This window comes from Mus caroli, unplaced genomic scaffold, assembly GCF_978045245.1.
Source record: "Mus caroli unplaced genomic scaffold, Mus_caroli_1 scaffold_15, whole genome shotgun sequence".
Taxonomy (NCBI): domain Eukaryota; kingdom Metazoa; phylum Chordata; class Mammalia; order Rodentia; family Muridae; genus Mus; species Mus caroli.
This window is the reverse complement of record NW_028227270.1, coordinates 23,275,051-23,301,298: the sequence shown is the minus strand read 5'-3', so window position 1 is coordinate 23,301,298 and position 26,248 is coordinate 23,275,051. Positions and strand designations below refer to the sequence as shown.

Sequence of the window (26,248 nt, the reverse complement as noted above, 5' to 3'; positions counted from 1 at the left end):
AGCATAGCGCGGGCTCTTGTGAGGGCTCCTTGGTTAAGTCACTAACAACAAAAACACAGCAGCCTGAGGTCGTCAGGGGAGAAATCCTATGTAAGGCAGGCCACCTGAAGACAGGCAAGGACCAGTCTTGCTTGCTCATAACAGCCTTCTCAAAACCTAACAAGGGTCTCAAGAGAACTACATTAATCCCTTCTTAGGGAAGAAGTTTTTAAGACCTAATGACTTCCTCTGGGTATTAACCTCATCGAAGTCTCTTCTTCCCAACAGCACTATGTCAGGAGGCAAACAGCCAACTCATGAGCCTTTGGGTAGCAGGAACCATACTCAAAAGGCAGCATTATCTAAGCCCCAGCTTACAAAACAGAGATCATCTCCTCGTTACAGAGTTACCGTATTCCCTATGTCAAGCATACATTACAGTTTAATTATATATATATATATATATATATATAATTTAATTATATATATATATAATTTAATTATATATATATATATATATATTTGGCAAAACATTACATAGTACTGTTTAGTTTGACTGAGACTTCCAAAAATTCTAGTGCTATCCAAGCTTTTCAGGGTTGTCAAATTTTCTAGTTCACACTGGCTCCTTAGGAACTACAGAGGCTTTGCCTACTTTAAAAAAAAAAAAAATGGCACCCCCCTCTCCCTGAAGAAGGACCGGCTATGAGCTGAGGAGGAGAGAATGGGAGACACCACAGGACTGAACAAAATGCATGAAGGGAAAGTGTGTGCTGACATCGCCAAAGGGTCTGATGACTTACATGAAGCACACACTTTCAAGACTGAAGGATAACCACGGGAGCCTTATATGAGGTCCAATCTCTGTGGGTTTTTTTATAATTAATCTTTGATTAATAACCATTACATTTCTTAGTTGAATTGCCCACTGAAACCAACAAAACAAAACCCCAGGCATTCCTATATTCCTTGAAGCAGAACGGTCATGGATTCTGACCTACTCTAATTATTAACCACTGGGCTCCAAAAGCAACTTGTCCCGGAGCTGCCTACAAGATGATGGAGGACAGCTTCTGAGAGTGGCCCTCCCACGACTTGGGGCCAGCTTGGCTTTAACAACTTTTATGGCTGCCCCCTTGAGATACCAGTCATTTCCACAGAACAATGACATAGTGTCCTTTTCTGGAGGTTGGAGGAAAAGCAAGAACTAAGTTAAAATACCGCTCGGTGGGGCTTCTTACTGTTGCGCAACTCTGTGGAAACATCACATGGCTCTGTAAGGGAGCTGGGAGTGTGCACGTGACTGAATATCCATCAAGGAAACTGAAGACAGGGGCAGGAGAGGGCCTCTGAGGGAAGGCAAGACAAACAACGAGGGTGAAGACAGGGAAGCAACAGAAGAGATTAGAAGAGTATATATCTCAATAAATACAAGAGAAGTTGGCTTAATAGACCATAAATTCAGAACCCTAAGATCTTCTTTCAAGATGTTCAAGGTGTCTGGAGCTCCAGGGGAGAACAACTTCCCTGCTGATTAGAAGGAGGGGAGCTGGCTCTGCTGGAAGAGCACGAGGACCTGCGTTCAGCCCCTAAGTGAAAGACCAAATATGTGGGCACAGGCAGGCCTGTATTCCCAGCCCAGCACTGGGGAAGCAAAGACAGATAGATCACTAAGACTTACTCGACAGCTAGCCTAACTTAACTGTAAGCCCCAGGTCCCAGGGAGAAATTGTCTTAGAAAAGGTGGACAGCTCTTAAGGACAATGCTGGAGGTTGACATCTGGCCTTCAGAACACCCCCTCACGCCCCCCCTTACACACCACACACACACACACACACACACACCACACCACACCACATACACACACTGAGGGAGGATAGAAAGGATGAGGAGAAATTCTTAGTGTTAAAGACACACTAAAAACATCATTTTCAGAGACACAAAAGCACTGCTCGGGCTAGAGAGATGGCTCAGCAGTTAAGAACACTGACTGCTCTTCCGAAGGTCCTGAGTTCAAATCCCAGCAACCACATGGTGGCTCACAACCATCCCTAAATGAGATCTGATGCCCTCTTCTGGGGTTTCTGAAAACAGCTGCAGTGTACTTACATATAATAAGTAAATAAATCTTTAAAAAAAAAAAAGAAAAAGAAAAGACAAGAAGAAAGCACTGCTCTTCACAAATGGCCACTGGGCTGCAAAATCAGATTTATTGGGCCAGGTGTTGTGGCACACTTCTTTAATCCTGGTGATTGGGAGGCAGAGACTGGCAGATCTCTGAGTTCAAGGTCAGACTGTACTACACGGCAAGTTCAAGCCAGCCAGTACTACGTAGTAAGACCCTGTCTTAAAAAAAAAAAAAAAAAAAAGCCAGATTTCTTAGTTGTTGGGTTTTTAAGGGGAAGGTGCCACTAAGTGGGGGAGGGGAGGAACTGATGTAGCTGGGTCCTGGGAGATGTGCAGTGCCATCCCAGCACTAACCTGTAAGCACTTGTCACCTCAGAGACGCTTGTTGGACACATCTGATTATATCTTTGCTAGCTCTCTCTGAGCTTTGTTATCTTCATAGGGAGAAAAAGATGGCCTGGACAGGTTATCTCCACAGCCCTCTTGGCTCTCTAAGAGCTTATGCATCTGGAAGTCTGTCCAGCTGATAGTGGAATAGAACTGGCCATTTTCTTCACCATTAGGCCACCACCACTTAGCTGAGGAAGGACGTGCACTCCGTAGGCTACCGGTTCCTCATGCTGCTCCTCTGACTTCACTCTGCCTTTTGCTCACTGGTGGCAAAGAGTTAATCATCTTCCTAACCAGGTACTTGCTTTCACTTGAACCAGGTCTAATTTATACATAGCTTCGCCATGACTTTCTGCTCTGGCTCAGGCTGGCAGGGCTCCAAATTGGATTTAAAGGGAGGGTGTGAGTCATGTGTTCCTACCAGGCTGGTGGCCTCTCAAGGTTCTCCTTGGCTTCCAGTCCTAATCCCTTCCCTCCTAGCTTGCTCCTACCTGGAGTCCCAGCCCCCACAGTATAGCCATCCAGTAAGTTTTCTGAACAACATAAATGGAAGTAATCTGCCCGTGCTGCTCTTCCAATGTGCTACGAGTAGAAAAATGGACCCTCAATTCTTTGGACCGCCATGTATCTCCCCTCTTGGAAATAAGTTAAGATTTGTATTTTAAAAAAAATACTGTTTGATAATAACTTTGAATCCCAAAAGATTGGAAAAAGTAGGTATGATGCAAAGATTATCACAGCCTCTTTACCCCGTTTTACCTTTTGAGAAAGTTTTACTCCACTAAACATAGGCTCACATGCAGGTAACTGCTCTCCTGCATGTACATTTCCCCAGCATCATTTAATAGCAATACACTATAGCCCTTTAATGTATGAACTGCATCCTCTAAAGGGAGAAAGGCTTTACCACTGATACTTTAAAATCCCTTCCTTATATCTATAAAATCAATGAAACTGTATAAAATGTTTAAAAGAACCTTTTTCTCCTTGGGTACAAAATAAAGAAGAAATTGGTTTTAAGACAGGATTACAAAACAGTGTGGTCAACACTAAGCACTAAGGTATCTGATGATTGAATTTTAGGGATGGCGATGGACCAGCCTGGGGAAAGTGGAAAGGTGTTGCCACCAAGGCTTCCTGCTCCCCCTCAAGGCCAACTCAGCATCTTCCTGAAATTGCCAGCTAAAAGGCAAACAAACAAACAAACAAACGAAAACCTTTATTTTATCCTACAGGGCCATAAGAAGACCCTTTAACCACGTTTGAGGAAAACTGTTAGTCTATCCTCCTATGGGAACACAGGGCTTGAAGCTAACCAGATATATGGACAAGAGTCTATCTTCATGTAGGAACACAGGGTACCTCAGGGACATCACGGCTGTACAGTGCCTACAGGCTCCAGAAGTCAAAAACATTAGGAGAAACACTTCTCCTGCCACTTTCCATGTCCCCTCCCCCTGGAGTTAGAGGCATGAACACACACGCCTCTATGCAAGACAAGGAATGGAAAGGGCTGTCCACTAACTCTCTGGCTTTGTTTTAAGCCTCAGAAGACAGCAATGGCCTCCTGCAATACCCAGCCCAGGTGGGAGAGTCTCTTCCCAGAGAACAGTCCCTGTGGTTGCCAAGCCCATACTACAGTGAGGGCCCAAGAAGCAAGAGGGAATAGACCAAGCAAGTCTCTTCCTCTGTGAGCCACCAGGGTCCCAGGGCCTCCTTCCTTCAAACTGATCTTGTTTTCTTGTTATTACTCGAGGTAAGCAGAATTGGTCTCTGGGTTCTCTAGAGACTTTCTCATTGGAATCATCTTATTCAAACACTTCCTTACAGTAAGTACAAAATCATTAAATAGAACTCCTTACGAACAAATTTCCCTTAAATAATTAACTTCAAAACACACACACAGAGACAGAGAGAGAGAGAGAGAGAGAGAGACAGAGAGAGAGACAGAGACAGAGAGAGAGAGAGAGAAGCATAGAGTTAGCAGCAAGCTTGAGCTCTCTTTAAGCTTTACAAAGTCTAGACATGTTTAAATCAACAGGACTCTTTATTGTCAAAGTAACTCCAAGGTAACTGCGATTAAACAAATTCAAAACATTTACCTTGTACTGACCCCCAGACACATCCTGGAGCCACACTTTTTTTTTTTTCTAAGTATGGATAATGACGCTAAGGTAGATTTTAAAGTAAAGGGAGCGGAGGGGGAAATACATGTACCTCAGAAGTCCATACACAAAGTGTCTGACGGCAAGATCTCTAGAAAGACTTGTGAAAACAAGAACTTTACTGGCAAGCAGCAGGCAGGGAAACGCAGGACAGAGAGGTAAGAACGCAGAGATGCCGCGGTTTGGGTCTGGGCAAACAAAAGGCTCCATGATCTACCTTTCTTGGATGCCCTGCGTCGAATCTTCATCTTGGGGAAGGAAGGCCAGGAATAGTTGAAAGGTGAGTCCGAGTCAGAATCCATTGTTTGTTTGGGTGAAAGGATCAGCTGAGGCAGAGGAGTGCCTGCAGAGCCGTGCCCAGCCAGGAGCCTCCCCCGTGATGTCAAAGGCAGGAATGGGGCTGGGTGAAACGGCTCCAAACTCAGGGAGGGAGAGGCAATAAACGTTTTGTTTCCTTCGGGCGTTCAGGCATGTAGACCAACAAGGAGGCTGTAAATATTAAAGCCAAACCAGAGAAGCCGGAGGGGGGCGGTGGGGGACCTGGAGTCTGGCTGATACATCGCAGTCCAGTTATTCAAAAGGTCACCAGGGAGCAAATGAATCATTAACTCCCCTCTTCTTGTGGCTGGATATGGAAATGAAGAAGGAAGGGAGCCGGGAGGAGAAAGAGCGCTGCCCTGCTGCCCTGCCTCCCTGCCTCCCTGCCGCCTGCCGCCCTGCCGCGATTCAAGAAAAGCTTCCTTTTCCTGGGCAGGCGCCCGTTTTGCTGAGCGCTAGGAAAGCTATGTTGTGCTATGCTGGGTGATGAAGGCTGAAGTTTATGTGTGGACAGCCAGTCCATAGCAAATGCAAGCCAGTCCGCTCCAGGATGCACCCTCCCTGAGAAGCTAACAGTCTACACTGTGAGCATCTCGGGCAGGCTTGAGGCTGCAACTGGCGCAATTTACTTAACCAATCTGGTCTCCTGGTCCTTTCGGTCCTAAGGTGGGCAGCTGCTTCTACCTTTGTCTGCAGGAGCTGCAGTGGATACAAAGATGCATCCATCCAATGTCATTTATGACTGGCTAGGACGACATGTAGCGTGTGTGCGTGCCTGCGTGTGTGTGTGTGTGTGTGTGTGTGTGTGTGTGTGTGTGTGTGTTTCCAGGTTCGGCAGTCAGTCCTAAAGGTTTAGGTGACTCTGTAGCTCAGTTCTGAACTTTCATTTACCACAAAGCAACAGTTCCTGTAGTCCCCCAAAGGCTTTCCAGTGATTGGCACGCAGTGGAAACCCGCACTGCCTTCCCATAAACCCACAAACCACGGCTGCCACTCACGGGTCTTCCCTACTCTGATAGGCGCACAGAGAGGTGTGACCCACGTAAGATTACAGTGAGCAGCCAGGGTCTACAGAAGACTCTCCCACAGGAGCCTCTTGAAAGCACTTCTTGCAGGAGGAGGAAGGCCAAGAAGTCCTATGTTGTGCTGTGTTTTGTGAAGTCTTCGGATGCTCAGAGAAAGCTAAAGGGAAACAACCTGAGGGGCCATTCAACCGTGTAGACTTGGAACACGGCAGTGTATGTCTTCATTAGCATTCGTCTCTTTACTTCAACTATTTCTCCAACTGTTGGCACGAGTGCTGTGCGGAGGAGGGAGCAGGAGGGAGCGGCATCACAGCCTGCTCCATGGTAGCTGAGCCTCTCTGATCAGGGAGGGGTGAGTGAGAGGCAGAAGCAGAGAGATACAGCGTGGAAGGGGCCTGCTGGGGTATGAATTCAAGTCACAGTCAGAATAATGTAAACTGCTACTGTGATTTCATGTGGTTTTCTATATGATTAGAAAACTATAGCAACACATAACTGGCATATAGCTGGAAGGATTATTTCTAAAGTTAAAATGAGTACTTTTCAATTTTGTAGCCTTTGATTTGGAGAATAAATTAAATATTTTTCTTAAATGGATAGGTACGCCTATAAGAATAAATTAACAACAACAAAAACAAAACTTTTTAGGCCGGGCATGGTGGTACACGCCTGTAATCCCAGCACTTCGGAGGCAGAGGCAGGCAGATTTCTGTGTTTGAGGCCAGCCTGGTCTACAGAGTGAGTTCCAGGACAGCCAGGGCTACACAGAAAAACCTGTCTCCAAAAAACAAACAAACAAAAAAACAAAAAACAAGAATAAATTATTCTTAGCCTTGAACATTGAGAACATCAAGCAAGAGAATTCTACTCTATCTATGATCCTTAATAAGAAAAAGCAGACAGTATTGCCAGGGAGACAGCTCCAAGCCTGACAGCCTGAGTTGGATTCCAGGGACCCAGATGATGGAAGGAGAGAATCAACTCCTTCGAGTTCTCCTCTGACTTTCACACGTGTACCATGACATATGTGCCCCCCTCAAAAAGAAAATTTAAAAGTTATGTGTGTGTGTGTATATATATATATACCAAATATAATCAAATAAAAAGAGGCTATCCACTTGAGGGAGATATGGGAGGGGTCTGATGGAGGGCAGGTAGGATGGATAGGAGGGAGGAAGAGGGAGGGAGATTCTATTTCAATTAAAAACATTATTTTTTTAAAGGAAGCTAAGTACACAAGAGGAGCCGAGAACAAGAGATGTAGCTTAGTTGACACTTTTTGCGTCAGTGTTTGCGTGACACGCGTGCAGTCCAGGCCTTGATTCCCCAGTACTGCATAAGTTGGCCATGATTCTCAACACTTGGAGGGTAGAGACAAGAAGATCAGAAACTCGCTACATAGCAAGTTTCAGGCCAGCCTGAGCTACATAAGATGCAGTCTCATGGACAGAGCTGAAGAACACGCCTGGGACATTGCAGGCATTTGATAGATGAATGGGTCGTACCAGTTGGTCAAAACATGGAGTTGACAAACCTTACATGACAGCTGTAGTAACTATAGCAGCCACTGACTTCAACCATGTATTTTGACAAAGCATAAGGATTCTTAACATCTTAAATATATTTATAGTTACGTAATAAATATAACTGTAGGTGTAGAAAGAACATAGTTTATCAGTAAAGAAAATTTCTAGTTCCTCAAAGCCCAATTAAAAAAGAAGTTACTGGGGCAGATGGCTCCCCCCCACCCCCTACACCCCGTCTATCTTTCATGATAACAGGTCAGAAGAACTTAAGACAATGCAGAAGGAGGTAGGAACTGGCCACAGGCAGTTGCTACCATTGCTGCGGTTTGAGGTACTAAGTGGGCTCGTCTTAATCTGTTTTCCTAGAGGTACAATCATTGTTGACAAAGTACAGATCAATTACACTATGAAACTTTTCTGACAATAAAAGAGCCCCAGCTCTGTGGAAACAGCTCTTGGATCTCAAAGACTTTCCACTGCTCTCGTTTGCCCTGATCTGTCCTTGCAGTTAACATGCAGAGTGGAGTAGAAGACATCACTGGCATAGCCTGTTTTATTTCTAAGTCAGCTCAAACAATTTCTTACCTTCCAAAGACTCCTTAAACACATGATGTTCATCATCATTTCCTACTGTCATTGAGGGAGTTATTTTTCCTCCCTCTCCATTTTGTGATTTTAATCGCATTTAAATTAATTCAAGAGGTTACTTGCATTTCATCCATACTTAAAAGATAAATGTATTTGCTTTGTCGGATTGGCTGATTGCAACTGCAGGTGGAAGAATTTAAGAGTCTCAGTCGCTCTGTAAACGGTTAATACACAACCATTACAGTAGTGTGCAAGTGACTTCACGGGCTATGCCTTTACCTCACTGTGCCTTCTTAAATTAACAAACGCTTTACTAAGCAAAGCAGCTGCATCAGGTTCTAGTCACCCAAAGCAGACAATGCTGCCTTCATGTGGTGTCTGCTTTCTGAAGGCCCCATGCAGAAAATACCCCCCCCCAACACACACACACACACACTCTTCCTACTGACAACAGGTCACTTCCCTCTCAACCTTGATAAAACTCAATCTTTTCAAGTACTGATACAGGAACAGAAATTGTGAAGTTTTCATATCCGCTAAAGGGACCCTAAATCCCTTGAGGGAAGAAACTAGGCCTAACATATTTTAAAGGCACCCCAAGCTACAAGAAAGATCACGGGCACTGTCCATATATACAAGGCAGTTCTTCCACTTAGTATCCTTAACCAATCCCTCGGAAGTTCTGAACTTAGCACAGTTAAAATGGGACCATAACATCTGTCCTGCAGGAGTCATCACGAGGAATAAAGGAGATTCTAGCATAAAGCAGTGAAAGACATTTCCAGTATGCTTTAAATATTAGCTAGAAATAGAATTTCTTTTCAGCATATTTCTACAGAGTACTCCTGAAATATTCACCCCATTACCTCCAGGGCAAGCAGCTCTGCTTCCTTATGGCTACTTCTTTTATCGTCCATCTTAGAAGTCTTAGAGCCCAGGAGTAAGTAGATAGCAGCTCTGATACACTGATCAGGCAGGTAACAGTGGCCCCTATTTTACAGAAACTTGGAAGTCACTCAAACCTGTTAAAGTCACCCACCCTTCATGTCACTCACATTTACACAAGTGTCTGATAGGACTATTTGATATCCAAGAGACCACAGCTGCCATCAGATCACACTAATGGAGCCATTCCTGTGAAAAACCAAAAGGTCTAATTACAAATAATGAAGACCACAATAATGAACTGACTTCATTATTCAATCCCCTTTTCTCAAGCCACAGACCACAGTGTTTATTATTCCTATAAATACTTGCATCTAAACCCTGTCCTCAAAGAAGCAGATTTGAACCTTGGATTTCAGAAGCTCAAGCCAGGCCCAGGATCTCTTTCTTCCAGCTGCCTGTGAATCCAGATGTAGAACTCTCAGCTTCTTCTCCAGCACCATGTCTGCCTGCATGCTGCCACATTTTCCTCCATGATGATGAACTAAAGCCATGAACTTATAAGCCAGCCCCATTTAAATGTTTTCCTCCATAATAGCTGCTATAGAGATGGTGTCTCTTTACAGCAATAGAAACACTAAGATACCCACTATTGACTTTCATTTGTTTGTGTGTATACATTAAGGTTCAGTTAATGTGCTATAAAGTTCTATGATTTTTGACAAATTCAAGGTATTCTGTATCATCAATTAACAAATCATAAATGATATTTTCACCATGCTAAACACACACACACACACACACACACTTTTACACCAATGAAAATATAAAAAGGGTTCCACAAGCCAATTAAGATAGTCCCTAAAACAAAAGCTACATTGTTTCCACCACAAAACATCCTTAGATTATTATTTTAAAAATCTTTGTTAAGATGTTAGTTATTAAATGACCAAATAGTGGAGGAATACAAAACTTCCATGTAAAAGAATTCCAGTTTATGGAGCTGCCCCACCCATACGAAAGCACGAAGACAACTCCCTGCTCCTTAACTCTGGACTAAACATCCTGACTTCCTTCCAAAGACTACAGAATGAGGAAGGGGTGAGGAGAAATAACTTTACAGGAAAGAAAATGATCAACATGGCCACATCCAGGAGATGAACATCATCATCAATGGTGATTACTAAAGTTGATAGGACAAATCCTTCGTGTCATATGATGGATACGGATATGGTACTTCACCTATTTTTCTTTCTTTCTGCTTTGTTTTGATTTGTTTTTGTTTTGTTGGGACAGGGTTTCTCTGTGTAACCCTGGCTGTCCTGGAACTCCCTCTGTAGACCAGGCTGGCCTTGAACTCAGAGATCTGCCTGTCCCTACCTCCTAGGTGCTGGGATTAAAGGCGTGCACTATCACCACCCAGCTAATCTTCCCTCCAAAACCTATAACTTTAATGATGGGGAAACATTTAAATTCCATCTATGAAACATCTGTAAAACTCCTGACCAGCTCACCTCAAAACTGTAAGATCATCAGAACGCAGGAAAGTGTGAAACACTCTCACAGCCAAGAAGTTAGGGGGAAATATGATGACTAAATACAATAAAGTATCACAAATGAGAAGCTGGGCCAAGGTACGTAAGTCTAAAACTTTCCTAAAAAATGAGACAGAAATGATGACTGCTGAGAGCTGGCAAACCTAATAGAGACCGGGCTTCTACTCAGTCCTTTCTGAATCCCTGGAGAGAGGAGTGCAGCTCCACTTCTCAGTGGTAAAGGCACTGAGAACTGGGTAGCTTGCCACTGATCCCTAACTGTGGCTTTCAGCCTTGACTCCCCCTACACCCACATGGAGCCTGTACTGGCTGGTTTTGTGTGTCAACTTGACACAGCTGGAGTTGTCACAGAAAAAGGAGCCTTCCTTGAGGAAATACCTCCATGAGATCCATCTGTAAGGCATTTTCTCAATTAGTGATCAAGGGTAGGAGGGCCCATTGTGGGTGGGACCAGCCCTAGGCTGGTAGTCCTGGGTTCTATAAGAAAGCAAGCTGAGCAAGCCAGGGGAAGCAAGCCAGTAAAGAACATCTCTCCATGGGCTCTGCATCAGCTCCTGCTTCCTGACCTGCTTGAGTTCCAGTCCTGACTTCCTTTGGTGATGAACAGCAATGTGTAAGCTGAATAAACCCTTTCCTCCCCAACTTGCTTTGCCATTATGTTGGTGCAGGAATAGAAACCCTGACTAAGACAGGGCCCTTTGCTAAGTCTTGATGTTCACGCTCCATCCAGACCAATTTGGACCTTAGGACCAGCTTCAGAATTTCTAAAGTTCCCATCCTGGTATGTAGGCAAAGCTTAGAACAAACAGCAGGGTTTCCAGTAGCAGTGAGGTTCAAGTGGTTGTCATATTGTTCTTTTTATTTCCTTTTCCATAATACATATTAGAACTAACAATATGAAGAACATTAGGCTCATCACAGGAGCAGCCAGCATCCTACAACTTGACAACTCTGTGGGGCTTCTCATTGGAAGAAAATACAGCAAAATCGATGGCTTCCCTTCAGCAAAGCTGCAGTTTCTTTTTGTTCTCTGAGCCTACAGATTACAGTTTATAATATCCTAAAAAATCCCCAAATAGTCTTTCTTTTAATGCATGGGATGAATGTTTGTCAACAAATATTCCAGCAATCTCATTTAAGAGAAAACAAGCATTTCTTTCTCACACTTCAGGAGGAGAACTTTACCCAAACAAGGAAGCCACTAACACAAAGGGGCAGAACTCAGCAAGGGAACCAAACTGACCTTTTAACAAACTTGCAGCCAAATGCCTAGGCCAGAAATTTTCTTCTACCAAAACTATTTTTAAAACCTTGACGACCACCAATTTGAAATGAACGAAAAGAATTAAAAGCACCCAATTTTTACACAAATAACTCTGCCTTTGCAATCCCCTTCTTGGAAGACGTCCCTGTGCCTGGACCCTTCAAACCATGGGTGAAATTAGTCTCTTGTAGAGAAATGCCACCCACCTCTACCCAAAACCTGGAGAGAAAGAGAGAGAGTTCACAGGAATCTCTATTTTATAGCCCACGCTATACTGAGATCTATCAAAAATTAGTCTCAAAAGCTGACTTTCTAAAAGTCCAAGAGCCTTGAAGATCATGTCTTTCTTTTCCTTTCCCTTCATATTGCATACAACATTCCCCAGGCCTTGACAGAGATTGTGCATAGTGAAAGGGCAGCAAAGGGTGGGGAGAAGCAGGAGGGGAAAGGAAGGGTGGGGGGAGGAATCAGCTTCCATTTACTCGAGGGCCCTGGCTCATAGACTGTTTTCATGGTCTCATTCAGAGGTGATTAACATGGGTGGTTTTGTGAGCATTTATAGCTCTGTGGCCACTGCTATCAGTAGGTTTGAGAGGTCACTTAATTAGTCCTAATTATTAGCTGACGGTGGGAGGGGGAGGTGTAGAGGCCGGAACAGCACTATTGAGCACACACTCTGCCTCACCTCTAGGAGCCAAGACAGAGATCCTCACCAGGCACCCACAGCAGAGGAGTCCTAGAGATCCCGTGGTGCGCTTTAGCTTCCTGCTTTAGCGGAGGGAGCTGTTCTGCTGGATCCTGGCTTTCCAGTTTCCTCTGCTGATGTCCCCACTAAACGTTGCACGGGGGCTTGGAAGGCCTGTGTCCTGCCGACTGAGGAATCCCAGGCTCAGGTTTCCCTGTTTGCATCTATTTCTGCATCTTCCACTTCCCAAATGGTTTTTGCTATTTCGTTTGCTTTCAAAGTTAGGTTTCTATCCACACCTAGCTTCAGATCATCTGTCTCCCTGTCCTGACATCCACCAAAAGCTTTCCTTTTATTATATGTAAAAAACAACGATCGAAATGAAATGACTCCAAATTATAGCCAGATGTCATAGTGCAGACTTTAATCTCAGTGCGTGGGAGGTGGAGGCAGAAACGTCTAGAATTAAGATTATCCTCACCTCACCTACTTGGTGAGTCTGAGGCCAACCTGGACTACATGAGCCCCTATCTAGAAAAACAACAACAACAACAACAACAAATGACCCAAAGGTAACAGTGGTCACGATGTATTGTATAAATGTACAGAATGTTCAAATAATAAAAATACTGGCCGGGCGGTGGTGGCCCATGCCTTTAATCCCAGCACTTGGGAGGCAGAGGCAGGTCGATTTCTGAGTTCGAGGCCAGCCTGGTCTACAGAGTGAGTTCCAGGACAGCCAAGGCTACACAGAGAAACCATGTCTCGAAAAACCAAAACAAAAAAACAATTACAAACAAAAAAATACAGTTTAAAAAATTAAAAATAGGGGCTATCAAGATAGCTTAGCAGTTAAAGACACTGGCTGTTTTCTAGATGATGAAGGTTCGATTCTTAGCACCCACTTGTCCGCTCAAACCACCTGTTACTCCAGTTGCAGGGAATCTGATGCTCTCGGAGGGAACCAGGCACGTAAGTGGGTACTGCATGCGTTCACTGAATTTTTCACAGACATACACACAGGCAGAACACACATATCCATAAAAAAATAGATACTTTAAGACGAGGAAAACATAACTAAAAATGGAAACCATGACCCATGTGTTTAAGGTAATTGCAATTTGAACCCCCGCAGGAGCTGGCCACCTCTGTCAGAACATCTAGAGTGTGTACCCATTTCCCTTTTCTTCTTGCAAAGGCGTTCGTGATCTTTGTGGAAAATATGTACAGCCACCTTTTCGGTGACTTTCTTAGACAGCTGTTACTTAATGCAGAGTAACTAATGAAGGGTAAAATGACATTGTTTTGCCTACATGTATATATGTGAATTAGGTAGTGAATGCATGCAGTACCCGAAAAGGCCAGAAGAGGGCATTAGAACCCCTGGAACTATATTGCCACAGGTGCTGGGACTCAAACTCCGGTCCTCCGTGAGAGCAGCGGGTACCCTTAACCACTGAGCCTTCTCCCTAGTTCCTCCCCAAAGTCTTACTTATCAAGATGCTGTTTGAAATCTCTGCACGGTGCCAAGCCCACTGTCTGCCAGCCAAATCTGCAGCAGCAGATAAGGTGCGGCTTCTTGCCAGAGCCTCTCAGTCTTGAAACTTCCCAAGAAGAATGCCAACCAGTTCCATTCTCTACCCCACCCTAACTCACCCCAGGATGCTCTCAATCTCCCCCCACACCTCCCCGACAGGGAGAGTTAGGACACGCCCCCGTCTTTCACCAGTGCCTCATATTTCTTTCTATGGCGATAGCTGCATGACACACAACTCTAGCCTAACGCACGCATACAATCTATAATCTAACGAAGCGCATGCGCATCGGCGATTAGTTACTACAGGAAGTTTAGTTTCAGTGTGAGAGTCACGATGTCAGGTCTGTGGCTCGTACAGCCTAGCTCACACTCTAGAATATTCTTGGCTGACAGAGCAGGGCCATCACTTCCCGGAAGCCTTTTATGACTCAACGAAGACCCCAGGACTGTCGCTTCACGGTCCTCAAACAGGAACTTAACTTCCAACGAGAATTCTTAATTTCCAACCAAAGCCATGTAGTTTTCCTCTTATTTAGAGTGAATTTTTCAGCAGGAGTTTGCGGAGCAGCAACGATCAAGCTGTCTGCTGTTTGGCAAACTCCTGAGTGGTGATGGATCCGCGTGGCTAGGATCCCATGCAGATTACCCTCCCCCACCATGGGTCCCACAGGCCGCAGACTTATTCAGCAGGTGCCCCCCTCCATCCTCCCTGTGACGGGGCTGCTTTGCAGTCTTCAACCCAGCTCTGCTTAAAAGTTTGATGCCATTTATTTATCTCATTTAGTCCCATGGACCGGGTCCAATGGGTCCTTTTCCCATCTCACCTTCAGCGCTGACCACGCCATAGCGCCTACCTGCTTTTCTTCCGGTGCCCCCAAGGGCTTTGCCCTGCCTCCTTTCCCCAGCTGTCTACTGGGAAGGAATCCCACTGTCTTCTTGTAGCCACTACAGAATCAGACCCCAGCCCTTTAGCAGAGGATTCTCTCTTTGAGTAAAAGTCTAGTCCTGCAGTTTCTCCAGACAGGATTATTTTGAATGCAGCCCAACATGAAATCATAAGCATGCTTAAAACATAGAAAAGGGTTTTTTTTTTTTCATGATTTCTTTTTATAACTCAACTGTGTGATAGGTGACAAGGGTGGACAGGTTTGCTAACATGTCCACAGAGAGCAAGGTCATTATTCTTGGTCTTAACATCAATGCCATCTCCTCAACATCTATGCCAGCCACGCACTCTGACAGGTCTGGTGCACAGGCCTGGATAAGCTCACCAGCTCTTTCATGCCCATTAATCCCGACAACTACAGTCATTTCTAGTGTATACACCAACAGCCGATAGGATTCTCGTGGGGTCATGAGGAACAACACAAAGAGAACTTACCCTAACCTGACCCATCTAATAGGATAAAATTAAGAGATCTAAGCCTACACTCCCTCGGACACACAGCTCACACATACGGCGCTTGACAGACATGAGTGGCTGTTGCCGCTGTTCTGGATAGAGCACTTCCAGACACAACCATCACACAGAAAGTTCCACCAGAACAACACTGATCTAGTTTGCAAGACAACACTATGTGAGCTGGGCGATGGTGGTGCACCCCTTTAATCCCAGCACTTGGGAGGCAGAGGCAGGTGGATTTCTGAGTTCAAGGCCAGCCTGGTCTAAAGAGTGAGTTCCAGGACAGATAGAGATACACAGAGAAACCCTGTCTGGAAAAACAAAACAAAAGAGAACACTACATTTGTACCACACAATTTAAAATAATACAATACAGCAAAGTCTTAACACTTCCATCCTTGGATATTTTATTAGCAGTTTCTAAGAGTATGGAGAGAATACCAGCACACACAAAAGACAAGAGTTCTGAAGTGGCCTCTGGGGGGAGCAGCTTCCTATTCCTGCCTCTGGCTTTCATCGGCCTGCTACTGCTGGTTGCTCTCTCTTCTGTCTCAGTGGTTCCTTTAAAGTCTACTCTCACGTGATTTTATAAAGTCAGGAGACTTTCTTTTTCCCTTGTAATTCAAAGTTTAGATAAATGATAGAGCAAATGCTAGAGTCAGAAAGGTGTGTCCATGTCTCTGTCTCTGTCTCTCTGTCTCTGTCTCTCTCTCTCTCTCTCTGTCTCTCTCTCTCTGTCTCTCTCTCTCTCTCTCTCTCTCTCTCTCTCTCTCTCTCTCTCTCTCTCTCTGCCTTCCTAATGTCCCTCTTCAGAGGCAATGACTTTACTGACCAAGCGCTCAGCCCAGTCAGGGTTACTGCAGTTTACAAAGTAAAAATCTTCTCACCCAACACGTACACCAGTAGGAGACTGGGGAGAGGTTTTAGAGTCCCAAATTAAAAATAATCCCACTATTTAAGACTTTTAACAGGCAACCCCTCCTCCCCCAGCAATGTGTCTGAGTAAACATTCTTCAAAGCTGACATTCCCAAGAGTGTGATGCAATCTGCAGATGAGACATCCTGTATGTGTGAATAAGAGCCACACTCCTGGCTCTGGGGCCCACAAGAGTCATCCAGTCCTCGAAGTTTGCTGTATTTTTTTTTCTCCTTCCTCTTCCCCTGTTGTGGGCTCTGGACGTAAATTATTATCCTCACCGTATATAGCAACAGTAACAGATGCGTGCACACTGCTCAGAACACAACTAAGTTTGTGTTCCAAGTTCAGTGGCACCCCGGGCCAGGACATCCAGCAAACCACTGCTGGCAAAGGGCCAAGCCCAGAGCTGCACACTCAACCGACACTGCGGGTGCTTCCTCCCGGCCTGCTCTAGGCTACGGTGATTTCCCAATGGTTGTAACAGCTCTGACACGTGTCTACAACGGATGCCAAACACCATGCCAGAGCCTCCAGGAACCCCGTCACAAGCTGCCCGAGATGCTTCCACGTGTCAGCCACCTCGGCTGTATAATACATCTCAACTCTCACTAGCCCGAGGACTTGCCTTGGCCCCGAGGGACCACCTCCAAGACAGCTCTGTTCTCAGGTGCCCTTCAAGTATGGTGGTGGTTTGAATATGCTTGGCCCATAGGGAGTGGCACTGTTGGGAGTGGGTGTGGTCTTGTTGGAGAAAGTGTGTCACTGTAGGAGTGGGCTTTGAGGCCCTCCTCCTAGCTGCTTGCAAGACAGTCTTCTCCTTTTTGCCTTCGGAACAAGATGTAGAACTCTCAGCTCTTCCAGCATCATGCCTGCCTGCCTGGAAACTGCCATGCTTCCCACCATGATGATAGTGGCCTGAACCTCTGAACCTGTAAGCCAGCCCCAATTCAAAGTTGTCCTTCGTAAGAGTTGCCATGGTTATGGTATCTGTTCCCAGCAACGCACACCCTAACTAAGACAGGTGTGCAAACGGAATCAGCTGCACTGCACCTGAAGAAGGTTCACAGACAGTCTAGTCGCTAGGCATCTGCAGGCAGCTGGGCCCAGGTCCTTCTACCCAAGCTTCATTCTACTCCGCTGGCCTCTAAATAATCCAGGGATGTGTACAGGGGAAAGCAGGGGAGAGGCCCAGGGAGAAGGGAATAGAACATCTGAGACCTACACACCACAGCAACAGCAGGTCTTCTGAGGCCCTGGGGGTGGGGAATAGACCACATAGGCTCATCTCTGTAGGACATATTGGGCAGCACTGTGTAACAGGCAGAATGGTACCCAAAGCCCACTCCCCGGGCTCAAGCGCTTCCTGAACTGAAGGCTCCAGTACCCGCCACATTGAGATAATGAAGTAACCATGGCAACTAGCATGCCAGAGTTTGGCAGGGTGAAACTCCTCAGGCAATGACCTGGGTTCTTCCTGTGTATTTTAGATTGTAAATGCAAGTTGTACATTAAAATACATTAAACATTAAAGAAAATTGAGCTAGGAAGGCTGAGAGAAGCAAGCAAGGTTCTCAGGAAAGAGTATTTCATACTAACATGTTTTCTTTTTGTTTACCATGGGCCCAGTCCATAGCACCCACCCCTGGCTGCAGGCAATGCAGCATTTTGGAACATACCCAGAGCTAGGCGGTCCTGGTCTTCGTGTTCACTCGGCCCATCCACCTGGCTTTTGACGCTCTGAAACAGACACAGGTGAGGGATTTCATTAAATCCCATGTGCGCTACATTAATGTTTGTTTCTCATGCTCTAGAGTGACGCTCTTGGAAAACACCAATAAAAGCACACGTAAACAGGAGACTCATGTGCGTTTATAATTAGCACTGAGAGCTAAAAATAAGGAAAGGATGTGTGTGCAGCTCACACACACCTGAAAGCTGCCCACAGGGAAAGCAATGTCAGTAAATATCCGGGCATGAGATGCTCCCAGCCTAGTATGTCCTGGAGGAGGATGCTGGTCATCTTGTGCCTACGACAGTGACAACTCAGAAAGACGGCTAGGCTTGGTCAGAACAGGTAGCCCATTGTGATCCTAATAAAAGAAAATGGATTTGGGGCACACACCCTTGCCTGCTTGTGGATTTTTATGAACATGAGCCAGGTGACCACGTTTCCTTACCTTGCCATCCTCTTCCTCCTCCTCCTCCTCCGATGGTGATCTGCCAGACTCCAAATTCCTAACCTCTGCAAAAGAAATAATTCTTTAGTTAGTTAGGAAGGAAGAAAGAAAGAAAGACAGACAGGCAGGAAGGCAGACAGACAGACAGACAGGCAAGACAGTCAGACAGACAAAGAAAATACATGACAAGTCACCCAGGACCCTCTGCACAGGATCAGCTAGGGTTGGATCAGGCTTTTTAACAGGCAGCTCTACCAGAGAGTGAAGGAAGTGATCACCTGGCTGTACACACGCAGGGGTTATTTGTGCATGCTACTTTGTAAACAAGGCAGGGAGCTCTCACCGGAAATCCTGGGGTGGCAGGGGGTGGGGGAGGGCTGTGTCTTAAACAAATCAGTGTCCTTGACTGCAAAGGAAGGATGCTCCCCCCTCCCCCAAGCCTCTTAACAGATGCTGAGGATGTGACTGGTACCCACCTGAGGGGATCCTACTTGCCTCTCCCCCTGGAATCCACAGATGTCAGTGGAAGAAAGAAAAAACGACTAATCTGTTCTAAGAGACACTCAGCTGTCCCTTCTGCATCACTGAAAGTGGAGCACCCCACACAGCTCTCAGCACTGACCTCAGCTGGCCAGGCTGATGAAGCAGTGACTGGCCTCAGATACCCCAGGTCCCACCCCTACCCCCACCCCGGCCCTAGCAAAGCTTTTCCTGGAAACAATATTCAGGATGTTCTGTGATGAACAGGAAACCCAGGTGAGGGGGCATTTTCTCTGTCCCTTGACTGATGGGTTCTGTTCCCAAATACTCAGTTTCCCAGAAACAAGTTCAAAGGCAGTCAAAATAACCATTTAGCCTTGGAAAGAATAAGTGCTGACAGGGGCGATTAGCTGAAAACCTTTCACGTACATTTATAGGGATATACAACCCTGCTGGTCCTCAGCTTCTCAGCATCCGGGACCTTTTTGATGTGGTTCTAGAGAAAGTTCACAAACTGGGCATTCCTTGCCTCATTCACCTCTCCTGTTCATTTCAGTTGCCTTCTGCCTCAATCCTTCATGTGCATTTAAGCTCTTGGTACTGCCAGAGGTTTCACTTACATTCCATGGAAAACGTACAAGCCCTTCTATAGGCAGCTCTCCATGGCAAATCAGACAACAAGGGTGACAGAATGCAAATAAGAAGTGGAGAGGCAAGAATGAGGGCAGCTAAGAGCACTTGCTGGTCTTACAGAAGATCTGAGTTCAGCTCCCAGCAGCCATGACTGTTGATAACTTTATACATCCTTTTCTGGCCCCCACTGGCACACACACACACTACGCACATCCCGCACACAAGCATACACATAAGTAAAAGCAAATGATTTTTTTTAAAGAATAACTGAATTTATTTTCATCAAGCAAGTGAAGCTCGGTGACAGTGGACTCTGGTATTGATCATAAACTCATGAGCAACATTAGGTTTCATGATTAAAAAAAAAAAAAAAAGCTCAATTTTATGCCGTCATGTCAACTCTTCTCAACGGAGAATAGAGCCGCCCAGCCTGATAGCTTATACTCACATCAATGCCAGCTTTTAAATGCAATCCCCAAATTTCGTCACCAGGTGGCAGAAGAGTAACATTCGCACGAAGACTAGCCGGTTTCAAGTGAAACCAGGCGGGTTTTGCCTGTAGGGTGTGCCTTTTCAGTGCCAAACGTCTAAAGCAAAAACTTAAAGCAAGGTTTTCCAGCCCACTTCACTGATGCACAGAACTGTGTATCGCCTGCCGTGATGTTTGCCGCGTAGGTGTTGCTGAGGAGTCCCTTTGGAAACTCAGACCTACATAACAAAACCTCAAGCAGAGACAATGGCTGCAGCGTGCCACAGAAAGCAGGGGGTAACAGAGCCAAAGATTCCAGGAACACATCTGCACCAGACAGGAAGACGGCCGTGCAACTCCATCCTGCTAGCTATGTGCTGTGCCCTTCAAGCCACTCCAGGCCACAGTATCTCTAAAGCGCCCCATACTTGCAGGCATTTATTCTGAAGAACACCCTGGAAAACAGGATGTGGCCTGGAATCATTTGCAATATCAAAGGGCTCATTCAGCTTTCTCCCTCAGCCCTACCCCCTAAAAAGGCTGACCCTGATCTCAGCACATTTTCATCTCTACATCCCCTCTTAGTCTCCTGTGGCTCTCTCTCTCTCTCTCTCTCTCTCTCTCTCTCTCTCTCTCTCTCTCTCTCTCTCCCTTTTAAAACAACTGCTGTAGAAAAATAGACGCTGGAGGCAATCACATTAAGTGAAAGAAGCCAGGCAAGCCAGTCTCAAAAAGATAAAGCTTGTGTGTTTTCTTTCATTTGTGGTTCCTAGATTTTATATACATGTATATACATGTATGTATGTATGTATGCATGTACATATGTAACAATAAGCTAGGAGCAAAGAAGACTGGTAGGATAGGAGGAAGGGTGAGAAGACAGAGGGTGGAAGACATGGGGTGCACTCGACATATAATATCTACTTGGTAAAAGGTTTCAGAGACAACTAAAATGCCAAAGGCTTTTAGAATCCACTATGCTCCACAGTAAAACGATAGGTTCTCGTTATAATTACTTTTGGCTTTAAAAAGAACTTTCAAATGTATAAAACTCCTCACCCTAAAGTCACTTCTTAACTGTTGCGACGATGCTCAGGCTCCAACCCATAACTCATCCTTCATTAGTTTAGAGCAGCTCGCCAGAAGGACACCTCCAAGCTTTTAAAAGAATCTGCCGCTAGTCGGCCATCAATGGAAAGAGAGGCCCATTGGACTTGCAAACTTTATATGCCCCAATATAGGGGAATGCCAGGGCCAAAAGAATGGGAATGGGTGGGTAGGGAAGTGGGGGGCGCTATGGGGGACTTTTGGGATAGCATTGGAAATGTAATTGAGGAAAATATGTAATAAAAATATTAAAAATCAAAAAAAAAAAAAAAAGAATCTGCCGCTTAATTAAATTGCTCCAGGGGAGTTTCTGCAGAATTAGTGGGCTCCTTTTACACTAGCCCGGGGTACCATCAATTGCGCAGTGCAATCAAACTACTTGTTGCTATAGCAACCTTGGGTTGATAATAGTATCAGTAACTCTACTATCAGTAACTCTACCTATTCTGCTTTAAGGGCCTATTCACGTTGTCTGCAAGGCCCACCCAGAAGGCAGGATCACCTCTCTAAATCAGACTTAGAAAACTAGATAAACATGTTTTTTTTTTAATATTGCCAAACTATAATAAAAACAAGAGATAATCTCCAGTACTTATGTTCACTAATGACACAGCACCAGCAAACAAGGATTTTTACCCCTGGGTTAAGTAGCTGTAAGATTAATATCAGTGGCTCATTAAGATTTGCCTGGAGAAAAGCTCGTCTCCTTGTACAAGATTTCCTACATCTTCTTACAAGATGGATCCAGAGTCTAGGCTTAAGCAACAAAAAGTGAGCAAGAACGCTCTTAAATGCCCTGAGGTTTAAGCACAAGGACCCTCCCTCCCTCCAGAAAGGAAGGAGAGAGAGAAAAGTTCTCAGCAGAGCCAGGGGGTCCACCAGCCTTCTAGTCTCCCATTCGTCTATCTACTGGCCCCACACCTGAGACCAGGACAGAAGTGTCATGCACAGACCAGCATGGAAGTGTCATGCTCATAGCTGGCAAACTGGTGGCACTGCCTGTGTGCTCTGCCTCCCTAAGAAATGCCAAAACAGCCCCCTAATGATGCCTATCCTCACCATACAACCCCTCTAGAAACACACTAATTCACACATATGTCAGTGCCTTCTTGGGTGTGCTTCAGATGCTTGTAATCCAATGGGGAGGCTGTGGCAGGGGCCTCGTAGGACAGTCTGACAAAGGAGTCCTTCCCTCCTTGTGGGCAGTGAATGCATTCTGAAATCACACTTTGGGCTGGGACCAAATTGGTTTGGGAACAGGTGATTGTATCCCCTGCCTGTTACATACAAGGTGGGGACCAACAGATGTTTCTCTTCCACCCACCTACATCTGGTGCCCCAAGCACATCCAACTGATGACATGCGACGGGAGGCCACCTCTGCATGCAGAGAGAGAAGCAAAGTTGCTCGATTTATTGAACTGCTGATTCAAACGCCTGCAGTTCCAGCAGTACTTTATTATTTAAGTTCTGGCCGCCAGGGTGCCTGGGAAGACCAGGCTCTGTGCCCCCCATCCTTCTCACTTGTGCAGCTCAGCCTAACTCTTTTCCTCTCATGTTCTGCACTAGCACTTCACTACGGACCCATTTGCTTCCTTGTATTGATGAGTGTTTTCTCACTGCCCACCAGGAGAAAAGAACTCATTTGTCAGGCTGTCCTGGAAATGTACAAGGAGGCCCCTGCCTCAGCCCAATGTGAATGTTTAGCTCTCAGTGCCAGACAGCTAACGTGGCGAAGGAGACACTCTTAGTTCACAATCTATTAGAACACTCGAACTTCCGATACGGACCCCTGTTGCTGCATAGCTACAGGTTCAGACATGGCCCTTAGCAGCCCCTGAGGCTGGGACCTCACCATGGCCTCAGGCCACTCAACAGGCCACTCCTCTCCACCCTCAAGCCTCCAGTTCCATCTCTTCAAATGCTCAAGCCACCTCACTTCTCCTTCTCTCCTATCTGACCACCACATACTTGCACACTGTGGTAGCTACAGGCGTCAGGACCCTGGGTGACATCTCTCATCCTGCTGTGTGGTATGGTAATAAGGGGTGTCTATGGCCCACCTGAGAGTGTACTGGAGGGCAGGTCTGTGGGTGGCATGGTGGTTCGAAGCTCTCTTTCTTCATCCTCCTGTACTGTAGTGCCTGGCTTTGATTTGACTTGATTTTTATGAGTCCCAGGCATAAGACAGCTTTGGCCACCAAGTCAGGCATCAGGCTAGGATGAACAGAGGACTGCCATCTGCTCTGCCCCTGACTGATAGGAGAACACCAACAACAACAGGTCTCTCTTTGTCCATTGCCAGGGGCTACTTCTTTATTTTTTAATGATTACAATACTTCCTTAAGGGGTTATGGAGAGGTGGCTCCATGGTGACAAATGCTTGATGGTCTTCCAGAGGACCTGAGGTCGGTCCCCAGGACTCGTGTCAATCAGCTCATGACAACCTCCAACTCCAGTTTTATTAAATGAAAAAAAAAAACCCACAAAACCCCTCAACTACACAATTATTCTTAATATAGATAGTTCAAATTATCTATTCTTGAGTGAAGTAAAACAGGATGATCTGCCACACGAAAAAGGGCTATTTATGAAATATGGAAGAATTTAAGGCAGCAGGCATAAATGCAGCCCCTATATGTCTAAAGTCTCAAGCATGGGGAGTAATCAAAGATTTAAGGATGAGTTCTGGATATGAACACATCTCACCTAAAACTCAACCAAAAACACAGTTCATGATTGCTTAGTGTCTATTTTTTACTATTGCATATATGTGCATTTGTGCTGTAAGTATGTGAATGTTCATATATGTTCCCAAGAGCATGGGCATGTATACGGCAGAGGCTGACACAGGTGTCTGTCACTGTGTGCTTTGTTTACTGAGTCAGGATTGCTCACTGAACCCAGAGATGCTTGTTAAGATACTCTTGTTAGCCAGCTTGCCCCTAGGAGACCCTGTCTCTACCTCAAAAGCGCTGGACTACAGGCAAGCACCTACACTGGCCCCACTTTTAATGTTGGTTCTAAGGATCTAAATTCTGGTTCCCACACTTAAAAAGCACAAGGTTTATCCACCAAGCCACCTCCTTGGCTCAACTTTAAAGGCCACCACATTTGAATGCTAATGAACGCCTTGAACAGCCCTCCTCCCCAAAGATACTTCTGAGTTCAGCTTCAAAACTGACTGGCATTCCAAAAATATTTAAGAACACATTTGGAATCATTTTGAAAACATTTGATGCTTTGATCTTCAGAAAAACTTACCTGGTAGAAATTAATGAGCAACTGATAGTAATGTCGAATGGAAATTTTTTTTATTTTAATTTTAAACTTAGTTACCATACAAAATATTGTACAAAGTGTGTGCAGACATTGCCCTCTTTCCTCTTGAGTATGTGCCACATGATGATTCTGTTTAATGTGTCTCTTATGAGCTTTTACATTCATGAACATGCTACCCTTAGGCTCTCAGGGGTGAAAGAGTCAAACATGGGTTAAGCACCTCAGCCTCAAATTTTGGTTGCAATCAAATCACCAATCACCAATGACCACAGGATTTTTTTTTTTAAAAAAGCTGTTATATTTCAAAGTGAAATTAGGGCATATTTTTTTTTCCTAATTTAATCTACTACTTAAACAAGATGAAGTAAGTCATCTTTCAAAGAGATAGACAAAATGTAAATTTAGTTTAGACTTGCTTTTATGTCCCCTGACTTCACTTAGAGTCTACTTCAAGAAATGAATTCTTGGGCTATGCTGGGGTTGGTCTGGTGCTGCTATGCATTCAAATGCTACGTTCTGTACAGGTAGATCTGGCTGCCCCAAGAGAAAAGACTGTTCACATACACCAGCTTTTGTTGTGCAAACCTTGCTCCCCAAATTAATTGATGTATAAAAGGCTAAAGCCTGTGACTGGGCCATAGAGAGAGAAAGGCAGGACTTGAGGATAAAGCGAGGGGTCTCAGGAGAAACCAGAGGAGGAGAAAGGACACAGAGGAGAGGAGGAGGTTCCATGAGAGGAGATGGACCATGAACACATGGCCAGGAGAAAAAGCAAGTAATGAGGGACACATGGCTGGGATGTAAGTCATAATGGCTCCAAACCTGCCCAAACTAGGCTTACAGCTTGTAAATAAAATAGCAGGGCTATGTGTCTTTCACACAAGCTAGTTAGAATATAAAAATGTCATTTACAGGGCTACATTTTTAGAATAAGCTCTCCAAATCTATTAGTCCTTAGCTAAGTTTTACACTCGCCCCATGCCTGCTAATTCGACCCATTTGGAAGAAAGACTTTGAATTAAGAGGGAAACAAATTCGAGGTGAACCACGGGGTTGGGGGGTGGCTGGCCTGTGAGCTACAGAAGGTGATCTCACCAGAGGGTCAGTAAAACTCCCTCCAGCTCAAACCACCACCCTTCAATTCTGTGATAAAATGGAAGGTGAGAGGACTTTTCATTTATGTATGGGGAAAGGCTAGTATTATTCTAATAGTGAGCATGCACTCAGACTGACACCCTATCTTTACCTTTGGACCTTTGCTGGTGAAAGTAATAACCTTTTAGGGAAAACAGAGTGGTGAGCTAAATCTCTAAAGAAAACCTAGAAAAAGATGGGGTTCCCTGTAGGATGAAAGAAGTAACGGCAAACCACATTATGGCTTAGAGGAATATTTCCTGCAGCCTTTTCATCATTTTTAAACTTTATTTTAGGAATCGCCGCACTTATTTTTATATTGGTGGCACCAGTTTGTACCACCTCCCCAAGTGAATATGTGCTCCCCTCTCCCTACATCCATGCCAGCATCTGTCGTCATGCCCACAGATCAATACATCTTGAAACTCTCATGAGGAGCTTCTATTTACACTAGATGATGATTAACGTCCTGATCCACCATTGGCCAAGATGCAGGGACTAAGAGACTGCAGAACACTCAGCCTTAAAACATGTAAATATACCACATGCACCCCTCCCGAGCCCTAAGGATCATTGTGGAAGAAGAGGCAGAGAGAGGGT

General features: G+C 45.1%; 1 protein-coding gene and 1 non-coding gene across 4 annotated transcripts in view; both read right to left on the bottom strand.

Annotated features, from left to right (window-relative positions):
• Positions 1–26,248, bottom strand: part of Arhgef28 (Rho guanine nucleotide exchange factor 28) — a 307,219-nt gene that overhangs the window by 121,619 nt on the left and 159,352 nt on the right. For 2 of the 3 annotated variants that reach the window (XM_029468326.2, XM_021180313.3), the window contains exons 8-9: positions 18,545–18,609; positions 18,044–18,104 (exon numbers count right to left, since the gene is read on the bottom strand). In XM_029468326.2, the coding sequence (XP_029324186.1) occupies positions 18,044–18,104; positions 18,545–18,609 (126 nt within the window). Of the gene's footprint in view, positions 1–4,879; positions 5,089–18,043; positions 18,105–18,544; positions 18,610–26,248 lie in introns of those variants that run through there. The other variant, XM_029468327.2, reaches the window with a different exon arrangement.
• LOC115029133 (small nucleolar RNA SNORA48) lies at positions 23,400–23,542 on the bottom strand. Its single transcript, XR_003834704.1, has one exon. It is a non-coding gene; the product is annotated as a small nucleolar RNA SNORA48 (small nucleolar RNA).